The sequence below is a fragment of the Mauremys reevesii genome, linkage group 5, assembly GCF_016161935.1.
Source record: "Mauremys reevesii isolate NIE-2019 linkage group 5, ASM1616193v1, whole genome shotgun sequence".
NCBI classification, from domain to species: Eukaryota; Metazoa; Chordata; order Testudines; family Geoemydidae; genus Mauremys; species Mauremys reevesii.
The window spans coordinates 91,450,025-91,468,737 of record NC_052627.1 but is presented as its reverse complement, the minus strand read 5'-3'; the positions used below and the strand labels follow the sequence as shown (position 1 = coordinate 91,468,737).

Sequence of the window (18,713 nt, the reverse complement as noted above, 5' to 3'; positions counted from 1 at the left end):
AATGGTGGTTGAAGCATGAAGGGACATATGAATCTTTAGCGCATCTGGCACGTAAAATGACACCAGCTACAACAGTGCCATGTGAACGTCTGTTCTCACTTTCAGGTGACACTGTAAACCAGAAGCAGGCAGCGTTATCTCCCGTAAATGTAAACAAACTTGTTTGTCTTAGCGAATGGCTGAACAAGAAGTAGGACAGAGTGGACTGGTACTCTAAAGATTTACATTGTTTTGTTTTTGAGTGCAGTTATGCAACAAAAAAAATCTACATTTGTAAGTTGCACTTTCACAATAAAGAGATTGCATTACAGTACTTGTATAAGATGAATTGAAAAATACCATTTCTTTTGTTTTTATAGCACAAATATGTGTAATCAAAAATAAATATAAAGTGAGCATTGTACATTTAGAATTCTGTGTTGTAATTGAAATCAATATATTTTAAAATGTAGAAAACAGCCAAAAAATTAAAGAAATGGTATTCTATTGTTGTTTAATCGTGTGATTAATTGTGCAATTAATTTTTTTAATCACTTGACAGCCCTACTTTATACTTAGCTTTTACAAGAGGAACTCTAATATTAAATTGGATTTGCCATTTTTACTATGTTCTTCTATTCGCCAATAAAATGCCTGATTTTAATGCCCCATCCAGTATGAAAAATGTGGTATATAGCAAACTGTAGCTGCCTCCTGGCATTACTACAAAGCTAGGGAGAGCCTACTTTTCAGTTTTATACTGTAATAATAATAATTAAAACATACCTACATATGGCAGCTTGGATCCCTTGCTAAGGCATAACAGCTGTTTTATGGGTAGTGATCTTCCTCTTTTCAATAATAAATTATCACTTTCTTAGTAACTGGAACTCGGGGTTTGTTTTTTTTTTTTTTAAAATGTAATCCAATTTATCCTCTAAGTAACCTTATTTTAGAAAAGGTTAGAGTTGAACTTCCCACAGAAAGCATGTGATTACTGTAAGTAAATGTCACTTAATTGAAAACTTGTTCCTCTTGCTAAATTGCAGGGTTTCAGACCTATAATGGGATGCAGATCTTTAGAATGTCATATTTGTAAATCTGGCTTTGCTGCTGCATTCAAAAAATGGTTGATGGAAAAAATAGCTTATTTCCCCTAAGCAATAGTACAAAAAACTCCTATCCAGTCACCGTAACCTAATTCACAGATAGAAAATATGCTAAACATTTTAAATAGTAAAATACATTCCATAGCTCTTTGTAGTGTTTTTCTTCTTCTGAGTGCTTTATAACCACAAGACATTAGCTGTTTGCAGTAGATGTAAGCTATGAACTGTAGTACTGTTCTGATCAGTGTCCAATATACTAAACCGAGCATTTTGTATTGTTTTTTTCAGTGTAAGTCCAAATAATAAGAAAAGGATTTTATTTCTAAAAGTTATTTTTAGGTGATTATTGTCACCTTTTTTGTGGGGCAGGTTTAATCCTTGTATGCATCTGATTGATTTAGAATAAACAGAATAAAACTTTAAGTCCATTTGCTGTGAAATTAAAAAAAGTTAGAAAGTAAGTCATGCTATTTGTTTCATTATTGGTCCAAATTCTAGAAATGAACCACAGTCATTAATCAGACTTGAAATGAGTGTAATTTTACAAATCTGAAGTGTTTACAGTTGATGTGCTTGGAATCTAATTACCTATGGGTTTGACTGAATTTATTTAATAGAATTATATGGTAATATATATACAAATACAAATTTAAGTCCAAAACATCAACATTGAAGTTTAAATAAGCAATATACAAAGAAAAATATCCTTGCTGAAATAAAATACCTCCATTACTAAATGAAATTGTTTCAGCACAGATATAAATGTTTTTGCTGATTTTTATTTATTTATTTATTTTATTGTTAATTCTGTTGCAGATGAGACTATCTTCACTAGGTAGAATGCCTATTAAATCCCTTGAGGAAATCAAACAGATGTTCCAGAGGTTGTCAGTCCGAAGGCTGAGTTCATCACCAGCTCCAAGTGCAAAAGAGTCATTCTCTGAGAGCCCTAGTACTTTTGGGAGCAAACTATCTATTTTCAGAGGGAAGCTGGCTTCACCTGCTGTGGAAGGGGTGGCCCAAACAGTTAATGAAGCTCAGTATACTGATAGCCCACAATGCACCAAAGTACCTCCACTTGGACCACTAGATAGAGTGGACGTAGCTGCAGGCAGTGAGCACTCTGATGCTGGATCATCTCTTGAACAATCTATAGCTAAGCTGTGTTATGAGGCTGAGAGCCCTGATGAAGCTGCACTAGTTCATGCTGCCAAGGCTTACAAATGCACTTTACAGTCTAGGACTCCTGATCAAGTTACTGTGGACCTGGCTGCTTTGGGATCTTTGACATTTCAGCTTTTGCACATTTTGCCATTTGACTCAGTACGAAAAAGAATGTCAGTAGTAGTTAGACATCCGCTCTCCAACAAAGTGGTGGTGTACACGAAAGGTGCAGACTCGGTCATTATGGATTTATTGTGGACTGGACCTTCCGGTACGTACAGAACTTCGTCAGCTCTTGGTTTCATCTTTGTATCTCACAAGAGTAATTAATTGAATCATTTTTTTTGAATGACACATAAAAGAAGGTAAATAACTAAACAGACCTACCATAGTCAACAGCTCTCTGGTTCCTGTGCTCCCACAGAAATATCTAGTTATTTATTCCTTAGGTACCACTGTGACAGGTGCTTTACAGACACCCAAGAAAGCTAGGAAAATTGGGGTTCAAGACCTCAATTCAGCAAAATACATAGACACCGCTGAGCTTTAAGCACATATGTACACCCATTGAAGACAATGGGACTATTCCTGTGCTTAAAGCACCTGCTCAAGTATTGTGCTGAATTCAGACCACCTATTATAATAGTAACACATCTTATTAATGAACGTGTGAAATACACTATATTGAAGTTAGACAGTGTCCACTCTTTATTTATGTCAATAGTTCTGAGTTCTCAGATAGAACTTCTAATACACCGCTACCTCGATATACCGCCACCCAATATAAAACAAATTTGGATATAACACGGTAAAGCAGTGCTCCGGGGAGGCAGGGCTGTGCACTCCGGTGGATCAAAGCAAGTTCAATATAACACGGTTTCACCTATAACGCGGTAAGATTTTTTTGGCTCCCAAGGACAGCGTTATATCGAGGTGGCAGAGGTGTATTAGATGTTAAAAGGAGGAGGCATACTTGTGGCACCTTAGAGACTAACAAATTTATTTGGGCATAAGCTTTTGTGGGCTAAAACCCACTTCATCAGATGCATGGAGTGGAAAATTCTTAACAAGACAAATCAATTGAAGTGGGCTATTATCAACTGGAGGAAAAACCTAATATTAGATGTTGTCACCTGATGTATGAACTGTGTCTGTAGAGTTTGTGGCACCTTTTACTTATGCCTGTTTATTTATGTGGCAGACACTTTTGGACTCTGCAACAGGAAACATTGACTTCTGTAGTACAGTTTCTTGTTTGCTGTTGCACTATAATGATTAATTTACATGGAATGGAAAACACCAACTGCTTTTTATTGAAGGTCATTGAGGGCAAGAAAACATGTTGTCTTAACTATATGGATCAGTGGTAAATGTCAGTAAGTAAATGTCGTCAATGCATATTTTACTTCCCTTTTTAAAAAAATTTCAGATGATAAATCAGAAATGGAACAAAAGAAAATTAAGGAGAGAACTCAGAAACACTTAGATGATTATGCCAGAAGAGGACTGCGCACATTGTGTATAGCTAAAAAGGTAACTTATGAAGAGATTTATGGTAGTTCATGAAATGACATACTTTCTCTGGAATGTGGAGTGCTGTAGCTCTGAGACATACATAACTACTTCTAAACAAGTGCTTGCATATCAGCACTAGACTTTTATTTAAATTTGTGTGATCAAAGAAAGATCAAAGTTACTGCATAACTTCACTTTTAACTGTCATAGCTAGTGGCAGTGGAGGACGTAAATTGGTTTAATATCTACAGCTTTATTAATAAAATTGTGATTAACAAATAGTTAACCCAGTTTTCTGATTAAGACATGTGGGAGGTGAGCCTGGGTCAGTTTTATGGCTTCACTTTCAAACCATATAAAGCTGACAGTGTTGCGTGGTTTGAATGCGAAATGTCATTTTGACATTTTAGGTGAGTTTCATTTTGGATTCAGAGCTGCCCAGAAATTCAAAATATAGCTCAGCATTAATGAAAGGGAAAGAAATTTGCCCAAACCTCTCTGTAAACAAACCTCAGAGGTTGTATAGCTCAAGCACTGAGTAGAGCTGAGGCTTTGATCTCTGTGTTTTTCCCCCTCTTCCTCCACAGGTGATGAGTGATGCAGAATATGCTGAGTGGTTAAATAGTCATTTTTTAGCAGAAACCAGTATTGACAATAAGGAAGAGCTGCTGCTTGAATCTACTATGAAGCTTGAGACCAAGTTAACACTCCTTGGTAGGTAGAAAACATTATCGCTTGCTGGAAACTGTATTGCAGTGAAAATCTGCTTGAATAAATAGATTTATTTTGTAAGGCACTGTGCAAAGCTGAATTTGTTTTTAAAGTGGCTTTCTGCAGACTTAGGATTTATGTCTTGTTATTAAATTTCCGTAAGTTTGCAGATACAGAGCCTGATACAAATCCCACTGAAGACAGCTGAAGTCTTTCCAGTGTCTGTAATAGGTTTTGAATGAAGCGCAGATGAAGTCTCTCTAGCTCTGCGTACAGCAGAGCATCTGGGCATTGCCAATGATATTACAAGCCTGTTAGGAGATTGTAGCGTGTCACGGACTCATGCTAAAGTGCATTGCTGGTGTAGCATGGTGCAGTTAGTGTCCCTAGACCATTTGGTGGTAAAACGTCAGCCACAGCTCTATACTAACACTCCTCCTGGGCTAGTTCACTTTAGCTATGGAAGAACTGGAGAAAATCTTCAGTGTAGATGCAGCCAGACTGAGCGGGGAAGGTGGGACAGGCCTCCTCATGCCTGCAGGATGGCAGTCGGTTTGTGTGTTGGGGTAGTGGCTGTGGACAATTGCTCATGAGGTGACCTTTGAAAAAAAGTCAAAGACTAGATTGTGGCCGTGGGGAAAAACAGCCCTGGCTAGAAGCAGAAGAGAGACTTTTTCTGTTGACTTTTTTTTTAATGATATGCTACTACCATGTAAAGAAGGTAGCTGTGTCCACCTTTATGCTGTGTGACTTTATATTTTTCCAAGTGGTAGTTGCTTTGCTTTTTGTAGAGTAAGGGTCAGATTGTGCAGCAGTGATGAGGGTGCAGGGAGCCTTCTCCTCATAATCCCTTGTGTCCCGTGCATGGACAGGCACAGTAGCAGTCCTTGGTACTAGACAAAACAAGGGAATGCTCCCTCCTAGCTAGGGTGACCAGATGTCTGGATTTTTTAGGGACAGTCCCGATTTTTGAGCCTTTTTCTTATATAGGCTTCTATTAGCCCTATCCTGATTTTTTTCATGCTTGTTGTCTGGTCACCCTACTCCTAGCTCTCCTGGGTGTCAGGGAAGGGAGGAGCCAGGATGTAATGGGGAGGAGCGAGGGTGTGACATTACCTAGGGTACAAACAGCTTCATCCCTTCAATTCTCCAGCCTAGGGTGTCTTTAATACTGCTTTGTTGGTCTGCTCTCACACAGCCTCCAGCATGTAAATCACTCCCAGTTATACTGTATGAGTGTTCTAGCCAGCCACTTGTCAATTACACTGCAGGGCAACACCAGCATACTCCCAGTTCTGTAATTTACCCCAGAAATGTGCATTTTGTACTGCCCTCCCCTGGCCTGGACAACACAATCTCATACAAAGTCTATCACTTTATTAATAGAAAATGAGATTTGTGCATATCATTTTCTATTATCTCAAATGGCACTTCCCAAACACTTCAATCCAAGCACACTGGTTTAGATAAAACAAATGTATTAACTACACAGAGAGAGCTTTTAAGTGACTACAACTAATAAGGCATACAACTCAGAAATGGCAACAAGGAAATAAAAGGTAAAATGCAACTAACACCTAACTTAAGCCAAGTGAAGACAAAGCAAAGGTCGGTGTCTCTCACCACACATTCCAGCGGTCTTACTGGCTGAGCCTCTCCCAGTCAAAATCTCTCCCACTTGGCCCAGTGCTGCTTCCTTTGTTCCTCAGGTGATAATGCCGTGCGTAGAGAGTAAGGGAGAGATGATTTGGGACTTTTGCTGTCTTCTCTTGCACAATAATCATCTTCGGCTGAGGTGCAGGAGATAGAAAGTCTGTGTGGACAGGAACCTCAAGCTGTTTCTTTGCTGAAGATGTAGATTTTTGCTCACTTAATCAGGGTTGGGGTGCACCCCATAGTTTCAGGACCTCTGCTCTATAGAGAGTCCAGGGAGCAAGAAGATTCCTGCAGGGCCCTGAGTCAATAAGGAGAGAGAGCTCTCCAAGCAGGGAGGCCTGGGAAAGACCCTGATCAAACAAGGAAGAGGCTGAGGAATAGCCCCAGAGAGGCAGAAGGTTTGAACTGTTTGGAACAACTGTGACACCAGAAGGGGCGGGCTAAAGACTGTGACCCAGTTGGAGGGCCGAGTTATTGAGAGAAACCACCACAGTGCTGCAGTGGCTTTCACCATCCTAGCGCCCCCTGCTGAGAGCTGCGATGCCATGCCTGGCCACAAGGGAGTGCCTAGTGGTGAGTGGACATGGGCGCTGATAGCTCTCCGCTGCAGGAGCCTTTCCCTGCTGCCTCCCTCCCTGTGAGAGCCTTTCACTGACACGGGTAGCTACACACTGCAGTGTGGATGCAGCCTGCTTTTCGCTGCAGCATGTAGCTATGCACCAGATAGACTCGCCGCTGCAAGTAGTGTGCGGTGTAGAAGTAGCATTAGAGGATGAAGAGCAAACAGGTGGAGTCAATCCAGTTACTATCAAGGTCACAAACAGAGACTTGGGATGGTCCATAGTCCCTGGTTGAAGAGATGCCATAGAGAAGGGTGAAGTCCATGCTGATGTACAGGGAGTCCCAGTCCTTTGGCGTACCAGGTGGTGGGGACCAACAGTTAGAAAATTAAATCACTTTATTAAAATCTCTATTGAAATAAAATGTAGTTTCCAGTAAGAATATCCGTTCTGTGCCATAGGGGGTGTTTGTTTCTTTATGGTGCTGCACTGTGCACAAAGCTGGGCCCCAGCAGTATATACTTCTAATCTGCCCTAGATTAGATGGAGAAGGAAGCAGATATTGCAGCAGGGCTGTATTAAGACAATGTACTCCCAACCCTGAAGATAATTTTTTGTTCCTCTCGCCTGCCAGCTGAGTCTGAGTGAAATGACTTCCAGGCACTGAAAGAGCAGGGGTCTTGAAGGCGTTGTCTCCTAGTGCGTGGTTGGTCACTGGCCAATCAGCTGTGTGGCAGCTGCTTGATGAAACAGCAGTAGCAAGAGTTTATCTGACCATAGGGCCCATGTCCCCATTACCCTATCTCAGTCCTCCGCTGCATTGCAGTTCATTGTTTATCAGAACTGGGCACTAGGAAGGAAAGACAAGTCCGTACAGTGAATGCTTTTTCTTTTTCTTTCAACCATCCAGTCACAGATGGGTTTGCCCTGTCATTGTGGAGTGAACAGGGCCAGTGCAACCATTTAGGCGACCTAGGCGGTTGCCTAGGGCGCTAGGATTTGGGGGGCGGCATTTTCTTCGACAGCGACCACAGTGGCCGGATCTTCAGCCACCCCCGTCGCCGCCGGCATTTAGGCGGAGGGAGCTGGGGCAGGGGAGCACGGGGAGGGAGCTGGGGCAGGGGAGCACGGGGAGGGCCACCTGCAGCAAGTAAGGGGGGGGGCGGCACGCAGGGGAACTCCCCGTCCCAGCTCACCCCTGCCCCGCCTCCTCCCCGAGCATGCCGTGGCTGCTTCGCATCTCCTGCCTCCCAGGCGTGCGGCGCCTAAGCTGATTGGCACCGCAAGCCTGGGAGGCGGGAGAAGTGAAGCAGCGACGGCGTGCTCGGTGCGGAAGCACAGCAGGTGTGAGCTGGAATGGGGGGGGGTGCCCCAGGGTGGGGGGTGGGGAGCTGCCACAGGGGGGGCACCTCAGGGCAGAGGGGAGCTGCCGTGGGGGCGTGGGGATGGGGGAGGGCGCAAGGTGGAAGTTTCGCCTAGGACGCGAAACCTCCTTGCACCGGCCCTGGGAGTGAAAGCCAGTAAATTATGGTTCTACCCAACCAGCTGCTGTCCTCTGGCATGTGGTGAGTCTTTGCTTAGTTTTACAACTTAGTTCCCATTGTGGGACTCTCTTATGCCCCAGATATCCTGCAAGTCAAACCATATCTGCGGTTACAACACAGTTCTATTTTGTAGTGTGAACAGGACATAAAATGTGTCCCTGAGCCTTGCTAATTCAGGGACATGAGTGTGTTTCAGAGCTGTTCAGATACACTGCCTTGTGAGTTGTCCCCTGACATGGTTCTGTCTGTTGTTAAGACTGTGTGTTAGTAGCATTGTGCTAAAATCCTAGACAATCTTTCAACTTGAAATCTGGCCATATTGTACTAAAATGCCACATGAAAGCTCTCAGTCTTGCAAGGTTTATCAATGGACATAGGGCTGAAAGTTGCGGGGAGAGAGAATGGAAAATTATGATAAGTTCGGAGGAGCAACAAGAGGAAAAACAGCGGGAGAATCTGTTCAGCATCTTAGATGTCTCTACACAAATACAAGCAGTTTGGGGAAGAAACAGGAAGAACTGGAAGTATTAGTACATAAACTAGATTATGACTTACTTGGAATTACACAGGTTTGGAATATTGGTATAGAGGGGTATAGTTTGTTCAGGAAGAACAAGAGGGGAGGAGATGTTTCCTTGTACATTAAGAATGTATACATTTGTTCTGAGCTCCAGAAGAGTTGAAAGCCTCTATGTGAAGATAAAAGAGGGAAGGAAACAGGGGTGATGTCACAGTGAGGGTCTACTATAAATCACCAAATCAGGAGAAGGTGGTGAATGAGCTATTTCTGGAACAACAGAAATAACCAAAACACAGGACCTGATATTAGTGGGAGACTTTAATTACCCAGACATCTGCAGGAGAAGTAATAAAATAAGGCAAAATGCAAAATGTCCAATAAGTTCTTGGAATGTTTTGGGACAATTTTTTGTTTCAGAAGGTGGAAGAACTAACCAGGAGGGCAGATATTTTTAAGCTTGATTCTAACTAACAAGGAGGAATTGGATTTGAATCTGAAAGTTGAAGGCAATTTGGGTGAAAGGAATCAGGAAAGGAAGGTGTGAGAGCAACAGAATAGGGACAGTAAAATTAACAAATCAGGCTTTAACAAACTAAGGGTATGTCTACACTACCAGAGTAGTTCGATTTTACTTACCTCGAATTTGTGGAACCGACCTTACAAAGTCGAACGTGTGTATCCACACTAAGGACAGTAATTCGACTTTGTGAGTCCACACTAACGGGGCAAGCGTCGACATTGGAAGCGGTGCACTGTGGGCAGCTATCCCACAGTTCCCGCAGTCCCCGCTGCCCATTGGAATTCTGGGTTGAGCCCCCAATGCCTGCTGGGGGAAAATATGTGTCGACTGTCATCATTCAACCGTCACTCTCGCCCTCCCTCCATGAAAGCGCCGGCGGGAAATCTGTTCGCGCACTTTTCTGGTCAGTGACAGCGTGGACGCCACAGCACTGCGAGCATGGAGCCCGCTGCGATCATCGCTGCAGTTATGGCCGTTGTCAACTCCTCGCACCTTATCGTCCACCTTTTTCACAGTCAGATGCTGAGAAATCGGGCGAGGAGGCTCCGGCAGCACGGTGAGGACATCAAGTGTGAGAGTGGCACAGACCTCTCACAAAGCACGGGACCCCGCGCCGTGGACATCATGGTGGCAATGGGTCATGTTCATGCTGTGGAACGGCGATTCTGGGCCCGGGAAACAAGCACGGACTGGTGGGACCGCATAGTGCTGCAGGTCTGGGATGAATCACAGTGGCTGCGAAACTTTCACATGCGTAAGGGCACTTTCCTTGAACTGTGTGACTTGCTGTCCCCTGCCCTGAAGCGCAAGGACACCCGGATGCGAGCAGCCCTGACTGCGCAGAAGCGAGTGGCCATAGCCCTCTGGAAACTTGCAACACCAGACAGCTACCAGTCAGTAGCGAACCACTTTGGCGTGGGCAAATCTACTGTAGGGGTTGCTGTGATGCAAGTTGCCAACGCAATCGTTGAGCTACTGCTCTCAAAGGTAGTGACCCTGGGAAACGTTCAGGTCATCATAGATGGCTTCGCCGCGATGGGATTCCCAAACTGCGGTGGGGCTATAGATGGAACTCACATCCCTATCCTGGGACTGGACCACCAGGCCAGCCAGTATATTAACCGAAAGGGCTACTTTGCACTGGTGGACCATAGGGGACGTTTTACCAGCATCAACGTCGATTGGCCGGGCAAGGTTCATGACGCGCGTGTTTTCAGGAACTCTGGTCTGTTTAGACGCCTGCAGGAAGGTAGTTTCTTCCCGGACCACAAAATAACTGTTGGGGATGTGGAGATGCCTACAGTGATCCTTGGGGACCCAGCCTACCCGCTAATGCCCTGGCTCATGAAGCCCTATACAGGTGCCCTGGACAGTGACAAAGAACTCTTCAACTACCGGCTGAGCAAGTGCAGAATGGTGGTGGAGTGTGCTTTCGGACGTCTCAAGGGGAGATGGAGAAGCTTACTGACTCGCTCAGATCTCAGCGAAACCAATATCCCAATTGTTATTGCAGCTTGCTGTGTGCTCCACAATCTCTGTGAGAGCAAGGGGGAGACCTTTATGGCGGGATGGGAGGTTGAGGCACATAGTCTGGCTGCTGATTACGCCCAGCCAGACAGCCGTGTGATTAGAAGAGCCCAGCGGGAAGCCCTGTGCATCTGGGAGGCTTTGAAAGCTAGGTTCCTCAGTGAGCAGGGTAACCTGTGACTATTAAGTTTGTTTACAGAGAAGCTGAACCTGCCCCCATTTCTTTACCCAGTTAACGTTGACTATCCTCTGCAGTTACATACCCCGTTCACCCCGTTCCCCCCCTTCCAACACACGTTTAAAAATAAAATACATGGAACTTTGTTAATAAACACCGTTTTCTTTAGTACTGATTTCGCGGTAAAGGGTTAAAACTGGGACGCAGATTGTGGTGGGTAGGGTGTGTAGTGCTGCAAAAACCGCTTCTAAACTCGAGGAATGACAGGCTCCTGCTCCTAGAGCGGTGCGCGGTGGTGGACTGGTTATTTCAACAGAGCCTGCCACCCCTCCTTCTCGGGACTCTGTGTGAGGGGGCTATGTGACTTTGTGACGGGGGAGGACGGTTACAGATCAGCTGCTGCGTGGCTCTGTGATCCAGGATAAGGACCGCTGCATAAGATCTCTAACCACCCTCCCCCGCCACAAAGTCACATAGCACCCCCGAAACAGAACATGAAAACAACCTCCCAGACTGACCAGGGTGCCTAGAGACTGCACTGTGTGTGTGACCTGCTGCTGAACCTGCCCCCGTGTCTGTACCCTGGTAAAGGTGACTGACCTGTCCAATTACCAACCCCCTTCCCCGCTTGAAACACAGTCTCCTCTAAAAGAACATGACAGAAACAGTAATTGACAGAAAAGTCTTTTTTATTATCACCTGGACAGTTAGGGGATGAAACTGGGATGGGGGCTTGGGTGAGTCAGGAAGGGAAGGACTTCTCAAAATTTAGGGAATGAGAGCTTTTTGGTAATTGAGCACTCAGCAGGGGTGGAGTGACAGTTCTCACGGCCCCTGGCGCCCCTCCTTCTTGTTACTTTGGGTGAGGGGGGTATGGGACTTTGTGGCGGGGGAGGGCCGTTACAGATACACTGCAGTGGGGCTCTGTCCTCCTGCCTGCGGTCCTGCAGAACATCCACAAGGCGCCGGAGCGTGTCCGTTTGCTTCCTCATTAGTCCAAGCAGCGTTTGAGTCGCCTGCTGGTCCTCCTGCTGCCACCTGTCCTCCCGTTCACTGTGTGAGCGCTGGTACTGAGACATGTTCTCCCTCCACTGGGTCTGCTGTGCCGCCTCGGCTCGGGAGCAGCCCATAAGTTCAGAGAACATCTCGTCCCGTGTCCTTTTCTTTCGCCTCCTAATCTGCGCCAGCCTCTGTGAGGGGGATGCCGGGGCAGGTCGGGAAACAGTCGCAGCTGTGTGATGGGAAAAAGGGAGTGAATGCCTTACAAAGATACATTTTTGCAAACAATGAACATAGTCTAGTCTGTCTCTGTGAACAAGACCATGCACAGCACCTATCTCATGCACACCCAGGACAAGTTTGTATTTTCGGCCTTCACTTTCATTGCCTGGGGTCTTGCACTGGAGATCAGACAAGCGGGGCAGGACAGCAGAATTCATGGAGCAGGCACACATGGTAAGCCGTAGACTTTTGGCTGCTTAAACCTTAATGTATAGCAGTGCCCTCCTTTCACGCTCAAAGCAATGGTCATAGCGTTTGCAGGTTCCTGCTGCCGGCAATCTGGAAAGCATGAACTCTGCCCCTGTTCCACCCCCTCGTGGCTGTCCCCGGGAAAGATCCCTGTATGCTGCCCCTCTACCGCCTCCACCACGTGGCTGTAAACCGATGCTTATTGTTATGTAAAGGAACAGTCAAGCATTCCCAATACTAACATTCCCCTAATTCAAAGCAGGACGCCCTGAGGGAGATCACCCTGAGGAGGATCACTTTCAGAGATAGAGACCGCATGCTGCGTGAAAGCCAGCACAAACCAGGGGCCTATGCCGCCATGCTCGTCGAGGCAATGCTCCCAGAGTACCTGCTGATAGCCTGGCACGGAAAAGTGTCCTACCACGGAGGACTCAATAAGGCCGCTCTCCCCAGGAACCTCCTGTGGAGGCTTTTCGATTACCTCCAGGAGAGCTTCGTGGAGATCTCCCAAGAGGATTTCTGTTCTATCCCCATATATATATTGACCTTCTTTTCACATAGTTAATATTCTTGCTCTGTTAAAAATAAATGTTTACATGTTTAAAGCACTTACCGACTGATCCTTCCCCTGATTCAGGGTCCATGTTAACGGCTGGGGAGAGTTGGTAGGGGATCTCAGTGAGGGTGATGAAGAGATCCTGGCTGTCGGGGAAATCAGCGTTGTAAGCGCTGTTGACTGCCTCGTCCTCCTCATCTGCTTCCTCATCTTCCCCGTCCGCGAATATCTCCGAGGAACTGGCCGTCGACACTATCCCATCGTCAGAGTCCACGGTCAGTGGTGGGGTAGTGGTGGCGGCCGCACCTAGAATGGAATGCAGTGCCTCGTAGAAGCGGCATGTCTGGAGCTGGGATCCGGAGCATCCGTTTGCCGCTTTGATCTTTTGGTAGCCTTGTCTCAGGTCTTTGATTTTCACGCGGCACTGCGTTGTATCCCGGCTGTATCCTCTGTCTCTCATGGCTTTGGAGACCTTCTCGTAGGTCTTTGCATTCCGTTTTTTGGAGTGCAGCTCCGAAAGCACAGACTCATCACCCCACACAGCGATCAGATCCAAGACTTCCCGGTCAGTCCATGCTGGGGCCCTCTTTCTATTCTGAGATTGCATGGACACCTCTGCTGGAGAGCTCTGCATCACTGCCAGTGCTGCTGAGCTCGCCACGATGTCCAAACAGGAAATGAGATTCAAACTGGCCAGACAGGAAAAGGAATTCAAATTTTCCCGGGGCATTTCCTGTGTGGTTGGTCAGAGCATCCGAGCTCGGACTGCTGTCCAGAGCGTCAACAGAGTGGTGCACTGTGGGATAGCTCCCGGAGCTATTAACGTCGAATTCCATCCACACCTAGCCTAATTTGACATGGCCATGTCGAATTTAGCGCTACTCCCCTCGTCGGGGAGGAGTACAGAAATCGAACTAAAGAGACCTGTATGTCGAACTAAATAGCTTTGTTGTGTGGACGGGTGCAGGGTTAATTCGATTTAACGCTGCTAAATTCGACATAACCTCCTAGTGTAGACCAGACCTAAGAGAACTAGTAGGATGGTCCTATAGGTAGAAAATCTAAGGGAAAAAGTAGCTTGAGAGAGCTGGCAGTTTGTAAAAGTTAATATTTAGGGTGCAACAGAAGACTATCCTAATGCAAAGGATAGATAGGAAGACTAGTACGAGGCCAATGTGGCTGCATCAGGACCTTGTTAATGACCTGAATTAAAAAAGAAATCTTGCGGCAAGTGGAAACATGGACAAATTGCTAAGGATCAGTACAAAAGAGTAGCATGAGCATGTGGGGACAAAGTCAGAAAGGCTAAGGCTTGAAATAAGTTATGATTGGAGAGGGACATAAGAAACACTGAGAAAAGAGGGTCTATAAATACATTAGGAACAAGAGCAAGCAGAAGGCTGAGGTATTTAATGCCAATTTTGCTTTAGTCTTCACTAAAAAGTTAATTGTGTCCACATACTTAACACAATATTCACAACAAGGGGGAAGGAGTGGAAGCCAGGATAAGGAAAGAACAGGTTAAGGAATATTTAGATAAGTTTATTTAAGTTGGCAGCACCTGAAGAAATTCACCATTTGGTACTTTAGGAAGTAGCTGAAGCAATCTCAGAACCATCAGCAATTATCTTCAAGAGCTCATGGAGGATGGGTGAGGTCCCAGAGGACTGGAGAAAGGCAAACATGGTACCTTGTCCTTAAAAAGGGGAATGAAGAGGACCCAGGGAATTGGGCACAATCAGCCTAACTTCGATATCTGGAAAGATACTGGAACAAATTGTTAAACTATCAATTTGTAAACACTGAGAGGATAATAGGGTGATAAGGAATAGCCACCATCGTGGATCTGTCAAAAAAACAAATAACGCAAACAAACCTAATTTCCTCCTTTGACAGGGTTACTGGCCTAGTGGATAGAGGGGAAGCAGTAGACATGATGTATCTTGATTTTTAGTAAGGCATTTGACACAGTCCCACATGACATTCTCATAAACAAACTAGGGAAATGTGGTCTCCAGATGAAATTACTATAAAATGGGTGCAAAACTGATTGGAAAAAATGTACTTACAGTGTTCCCTTTAATTTTCCCCACCCATCTGAGGAATGAATTTTATTATGTGCACCAATATGGAGGTGATGTGTGACACATCGCCTTCACATTGGTGCACATAACAGAATTCATGTGGTGAGGGTGACCTGCTACCTATTAACTTCATTTGGTGGCCCCTTGTTCTTGTATTATGAGGAGTAAATTACACTTATGATTTCATAGACCTCTATCATATCCCCCCTTAGTCGCCTCTTTTCCAAGCTGAAAAGTCCCAGTCTTATTAATCTCTCCTCATATGGAAGCCGTTCTATACCCCTAATCATTTTTGTTGCCCTTCTCTGAACCTTTTCCAATTCCAGTACCATTCAATATTTTCATTAATGACTTGGATAATGGAGTGGAGAGTATGCTTAAAACATTTGTGGATGACACCAAGTTTGGAGGGGTTGCTAGCACTGCGGAGGACAGGATTAGAATTCAAAACTACCTTGATAAATTGGAAGCAGATTCAAATACACAACTACAAAATGGGGACTAACCAGCTAGGCAGTAGTACCAGGAAAAAAAAGATCTAGGGGTTATAGTGGGTCACAAATTGAATATGAGCCAAAGGTGTGAAAAGGCTGATATCATTCTGGGGTGTATTCACAGGAGTGTTGTATGTAAGACGTGGGAGGTAATTGTCCTGCTGTACTCGGTACTGGGTGAGGCCCCAGCTGGAGTACTATGTCCAGTTCTGGGTCCCACGCTTTAGGAAAGATGTGGACAAATTGGAGAGCAACAAAAATGATAAAAGGTTTAGAAAACCTGACCTGTGAGGAAAGAGTAAAAAGACTAGGTGTTTTTAGCTTTAAGAAAAGGAGACTGAAGGGGGACATGATAATCATCTTCAGATCAGTTAAGGGGTGTTGAAAGAGGATGGTGATCATTGTTCTTCCTGTCCATGAAAGGTAGGACAGGAAGTAATTAGCTTAGTCTGCAGCAAGGGAGGTTTCAGTTAGATATTAGGAAAACCTTTCTAATTATAAGGCTAGTTAAGCACTGGAATAGATTTCCAAGGAAGGCTGTGGAATCCCCATGACCAGAGTTTTTAAGGACAGGTTAGGCAAACACCTGTCAGGGATGGTTTAAGTATATTTGGTCCTGCCTCAGCAAGGGGAACTGGACTAAATTAACTTTCAGATCCCTTCCAGCCCTAAATTTCTATGACTCAATGACTAATTAGAATTTTCCATGTTTATTTGTTTTGTCTTTTTAATTTTTGCTTTAATCCACATGCTTTTTATCGCAGGTGCCACTGGGATTGAGGATCGCCTGCAGGAGGGTGTTCCAGACACTATAGAGGCACTGCGAAAAGCTGGAATCAAAATTTGGATGCTGACAGGAGATAAACAAGAGACTGCTGTCAATATCGCATATGCTTGCAGATTATTGGAACAAGATGACAAAATCTTCACCCTCAAATCTCTAAGTAAAGTGAGTGGAAAAGGAGATTGCCCTCCCTGTCACCCCACAAGCAATTTTTTTTGCCAGAAATGATGGTCAGACTATACTAGAAGCGCTGTTTAAAATTTTTTTTTTTAAATTACATGTTTTCTAAGATGTCCTTTATATACTGAAAAACTGGGAGTCTTTTCCCCCCACCCTGTGCATAAAGTATATTTTACATTTGTTTTACAGAAACCTGTTTCTAAATACAACCCGTAAATGATTGTTAATTATTTAAATCGACTGCAGTGTCTCACTTCTCTTTGTATTAGGAAAATGTTTGCAGAAAGCTAGACCTTGAAGTATACTGGGAATATAGTGACTGGTCAAAGAATTATTGACATGGAAATTGTGTTAAATTTAATTTTTTGCTGCTCTGTGTCATATTTTCCCTCAGCCCTGCTTGATTAGCATTAATACACAAGGAATTATCTTATTAAAATGGTATTACAGACAGAGATCCAGAGCATTAATCTGCTTGCATTTTTTAATGGAGCAAAATCTTTTTTTCCTTCTCCTTTTGAAAATAGTTCAGTCATCTGGTAAATAAAACAGTGTTCAAATTTGCAACTGCAGTGGGAGTCAAACTCAGTCTTACTTGATAATTGTGACATCTGCTGGATGTTTATAACTAATTGCATTTTGTTTCTCTGTTTTGTGAGCTATTTAAGATTTTAAAGAAAAAATGGCTAACCATTATCCAGATTAAGTGACCTGCAAAAATAGTTATGTAGTTGAGGGTAAACATGGGCACACAGAGTTTACCTACTTCTCCTTGGGGAAATAAGGAGTTTAGTTAAAGTTTAGTTTAGATTGGTTTACCCCCGTCTTTTTTTTTCTCACTACACTGCTGCTTGCTCAATACATGTGTGTGGGGAGGACTGGGCATGTGATAACATTTTGTTCTTTATGATTTTTTAAAGAATGTGTGAATGAGAGGTGTGTGTGTGTGTGTGTGTGCGCGCTTTGCTTGTACTATACCTTAGAAACTCAGGTCATTCCTTCTTTGGGAGATTCTCTGGTAACTGGATAATTAGTGCAACAACAGATTGAAAAAGGAAGGGATTTTTAAGTCATTCTATAAAAATTGTTGGATATTTATTTTTGTTCACAGCCATCTGCCTTCCACAATTGCTTAACAATTTGGATAACTGGTGCCTTAGTGCTGCAATGCTTGGCTTTTTTGGTTAGGGTGTTAGCTGTAACAATAAACAGGCTCTGAGGTCCTCTAGCAAAACATGACATCGTTGAGATGTCTAGGTAAAATTAGAAGCAGACACAAACTTTTTTTTTACAAATATCTTTTGGGCCTTTTGATAGATTATAAAGAAAAAAAAAAGGTACAAAGCCAATTTTTTTGGAAGGTTTTGCAGGTCACCTTTAACCTGGATTTAAAAGGTATCCCTGGGTTTCCATTCCAAACTAAACAAATTAAGAGAGCAAAAGACTCATAACTAAGCCTGATTTATATCACAGAGTTCTTAATGGTCATTACTCTCATAATAATCCAGTAACTATTTTCCCGGTTAGTAGTGCAAAATCCACACCAATCTGCTTAAACAAGGGTGAACTGGCCTTCTCTGCAGACAGCAAACTCTGTCCAACTGTAATTTTAAAAAACAATAGCGCTGGAGAGCCAATTGAGGTCAGGGTAGAAGATAGGCTGATGTAATGTCCTTTCTTTTTGCCTTACACAAGGATGCCTGTGCATTGTTGATGAACACTATTTTAGAAGACATCCAAAAAAGTATGTGTGCCCAAAAAAATCACAACTCCAAACTTGCGAGCGTCTTTCCAGCTCCCTCCACCCAACCTCCAGAGTTCAGTGCCAGCCTGGTTATTGATGGAAAGACTTTAGAATATGCCCTGCATGAGAGCCTGCAAAGTATCTTCCTGGAACTTACGGAGAGGTGCCGGGCTGTGGTCTGCTGCAGAGCAACGCCCCTGCAGAAAAGTGAAGTGGTCAAACTGGTGCGAAACAGGTTGAAAGTGATGACACTAGCCGTAGGTGAGTCTCCGCCCCAGCTGCGCGCTCGATGATTTCTGCTCCCTAGAAAAAAGAAGAGCTATTTTTAATATTTTTGTTGCTGTCTCTTATACGTTTTACCCATGGAAGAGATGAACTACCTAGGGCCAAATTCACTTCTGGCATAAACTGGTGTAAC

General features: G+C 44.1%; 1 protein-coding gene across 6 annotated transcripts in view; it reads left to right on the top strand.

The window, feature by feature from the left end:
- ATP10D (ATPase phospholipid transporting 10D (putative)) overlaps positions 1-18,713 on the top strand; it is a 113,601-nt gene that overhangs the window by 85,860 nt on the left and 9,028 nt on the right. For all 6 annotated transcript variants that reach the window (XM_039540192.1, XM_039540189.1, XM_039540190.1 and 3 more), the window contains 5 exons: positions 1,905-2,523; positions 3,682-3,785; positions 4,355-4,481; positions 16,352-16,536; positions 18,247-18,556. In XM_039540192.1, coding sequence (XP_039396126.1) covers positions 1,905-2,523; positions 3,682-3,785; positions 4,355-4,481; positions 16,352-16,536; positions 18,247-18,556 — 1,345 coding nt within the window. The remainder of the gene's footprint in view (positions 1-1,904; positions 2,524-3,681; positions 3,786-4,354; positions 4,482-16,351; positions 16,537-18,246; positions 18,557-18,713) is intronic.